The sequence below is a fragment of the Echinops telfairi genome, unplaced genomic scaffold (assembly GCF_000313985.2).
Source record: "Echinops telfairi isolate 266 unplaced genomic scaffold, ASM31398v2 ScPeMD7_7475;HRSCAF=8513, whole genome shotgun sequence".
In the NCBI taxonomy this organism is placed as follows: domain Eukaryota; kingdom Metazoa; phylum Chordata; class Mammalia; order Afrosoricida; family Tenrecidae; genus Echinops; species Echinops telfairi.
In genome coordinates, this window is record NW_022111379.1 from 13,477,606 (window position 1) to 13,479,666 (window position 2,061).

General features: G+C 46.5%; 1 protein-coding gene across 1 annotated transcript in view; it reads left to right on the plus strand.

Moving 5' to 3' along the window:
* MTA3 (metastasis associated 1 family member 3) overlaps window positions 1-2,061 on the plus strand; it is a 145,543-nt gene that overhangs the window by 3,907 nt on the left and 139,575 nt on the right. The window contains exons 2-3 of the mRNA XM_045285676.1: window positions 167-244; window positions 1,181-1,248. Coding sequence (XP_045141611.1) covers window positions 167-244; window positions 1,181-1,248 — 146 coding nt within the window. The remainder of the gene's footprint in view (window positions 1-166; window positions 245-1,180; window positions 1,249-2,061) is intronic.

Below are 2,061 nucleotides of genomic sequence, written 5' to 3' on the forward strand. Positions count from 1 at the left end.
GGCCTGTCCAGAGGGACAGGGCCCTGCACGTCCCCTGCCTCACTCCCCCGGGTTTCCTCTTCAGTCTCCCCAAGATTGGGGGCTTGGGGGGGCCGGGGAACCGCAGCCGGAGGCGGGGAGTTGATCGCTGGCTGGACGCTTGCACTGCCGTCTGCCCCTTTGCCAGTCTTCATGCAGAAGAGAGAAATAAGGTCAAACAAACTTTCTCCCGGCTCCCGACTCCCTCCCACCTCCCTCCTTCCCGGTAAAATAATAATTCAGATAAGTGGCGGTGTTTGTGCGCGAGGCTTGCTCGTCCTTCTGTGCTCATTAGCCGAGCTCCTGATGGATGGTCATGAGAATGGCCTGGCTCCGTGAAGCCACTTTGCAGAAGTGAGCCTGCACAGAGAGCGGCGGATATGGACAATAACAATGCAGCCCGGTCCCTCAAATAAACACCCAGTGGGTCGTTTCCAGGGGGCCCACTAGAGGAAAGCCTGACTTGAAATGTTGGATCCTGGTTGTTGAAAGCCTGCAGCCATTTCTTTGTAACAAGACCTCAAATGGTTCTGGATTAAAATATGGTAAAAGGGTGCAACCCATGGTTATGTCACAGCCAGCCCGCTCTGCCTCTCTGAAGGTGCTCCCCTGACCCCCCCTTAATCATCCCAGGTCCAACAGTGGAAAAGTTTGTTCATGTGATTCTTCTTACTTCTCCTGCTCTTCTGATTGATTTTCTTTTTATGTTGGTGATTGAAATTGTAGGTTGGCCTTCCACAACGTTCTGAATTTGCCTCAGGCCAATAGTAGTATGGGAGAAGCACCCTTCTGGGTAAATTTGATGGGAGGGGAAAAGATGTGGAAATGGTGATAGGACGGAAGACACTTGTGAGCCTAGACTGCTCAGTGACCGATGAGAGATGTGCCTTTGTGTACTATGAAAGAAATGACAGGTGGGACACGTGTAGGAAAATTCGAGGAAACCTCAATGAAAATGAAAATGCTGGGAAAATAAGAGTCAGAGGATGGCAGACACGGGACAGGGTATATAACAGAGTTAGTTGCATTACTGTTTGCTTTTACCAGTGAAAGAATCAGATGCCACCTTGTGAATGTGAATTGCCTGATAGAGGGACTTGTAGATTGACAGATGTGATCTTTCTATTGAAAAGATTAAGCTCTTTATTTCCATTAATTACAGATTATGTCTACTTTGAGAATTCCTCCAGCAACCCATACCTAATCAGAAGGATAGAAGAACTCAACAAGGTATATCTATTGAGCGTTCTCGATTCTCATATTAAAAAGTAATTGGGTTTCCTCTGAAGAGTAATTGGCTAAGGAGCACCAGAGGTAACTGTACTTTCACTCCTCGACTCTTTGAAAGTGGAGGCTTGAAACTGGGAGTGTGAGGCAAGAGTAGCATTATGCTTTTTATAGCCATCGAGTTTCTCAGATATTAAGTGATAGTAAATGATCTTATTAGGTACCTATTTCCTGTTTGTATGTGGTTTTTTTTTCACTTTGCGTTGAAACTCTCAAAAAGGCAGGTCACTCCTCTAATCCGGTGTTTCCTTTTTACCTTTCTAGTCATAATTGGTATTTCTTTCCCTTTGTGTGAAGTATGCCCACCCTCGCGGGCTTGCCCCCTTCCCCTTTTCCAGCTTTAGAAAGGAGATGTTAGGAAACAATATGTTGTTCTGAAGCCAGTTTAATCGAATTCTGGACCAAATTAACTGATGTGAGCAGACCCCAGAATGTAGCAGAGTGGCTATATTAAATGAGTGGTTACAGTGGTGGCATTGGAAAGACTTCATAAACTAGGGACCATAGATGGCGAATGATGCTTGGGTTCCTTCCAGACACTTTTGAGGATTATTTCTGATGCTTGTTGAGAATTCGTTGTGTTAAAAGTCTCTGGGGCTGTCCAGCTAATATCGCCTCCCAAATTGAACCAGGCTGGTCCAATTCTGAGTCCCAGGACATCAGGCCTGACCTTGGGTTGCTTCTAGGGCTACCCTAGGGATGTTCCTTTTTAAAAAGCGAGACCACCGGGAACACAGAATGGCCCGAGAGCTGGGT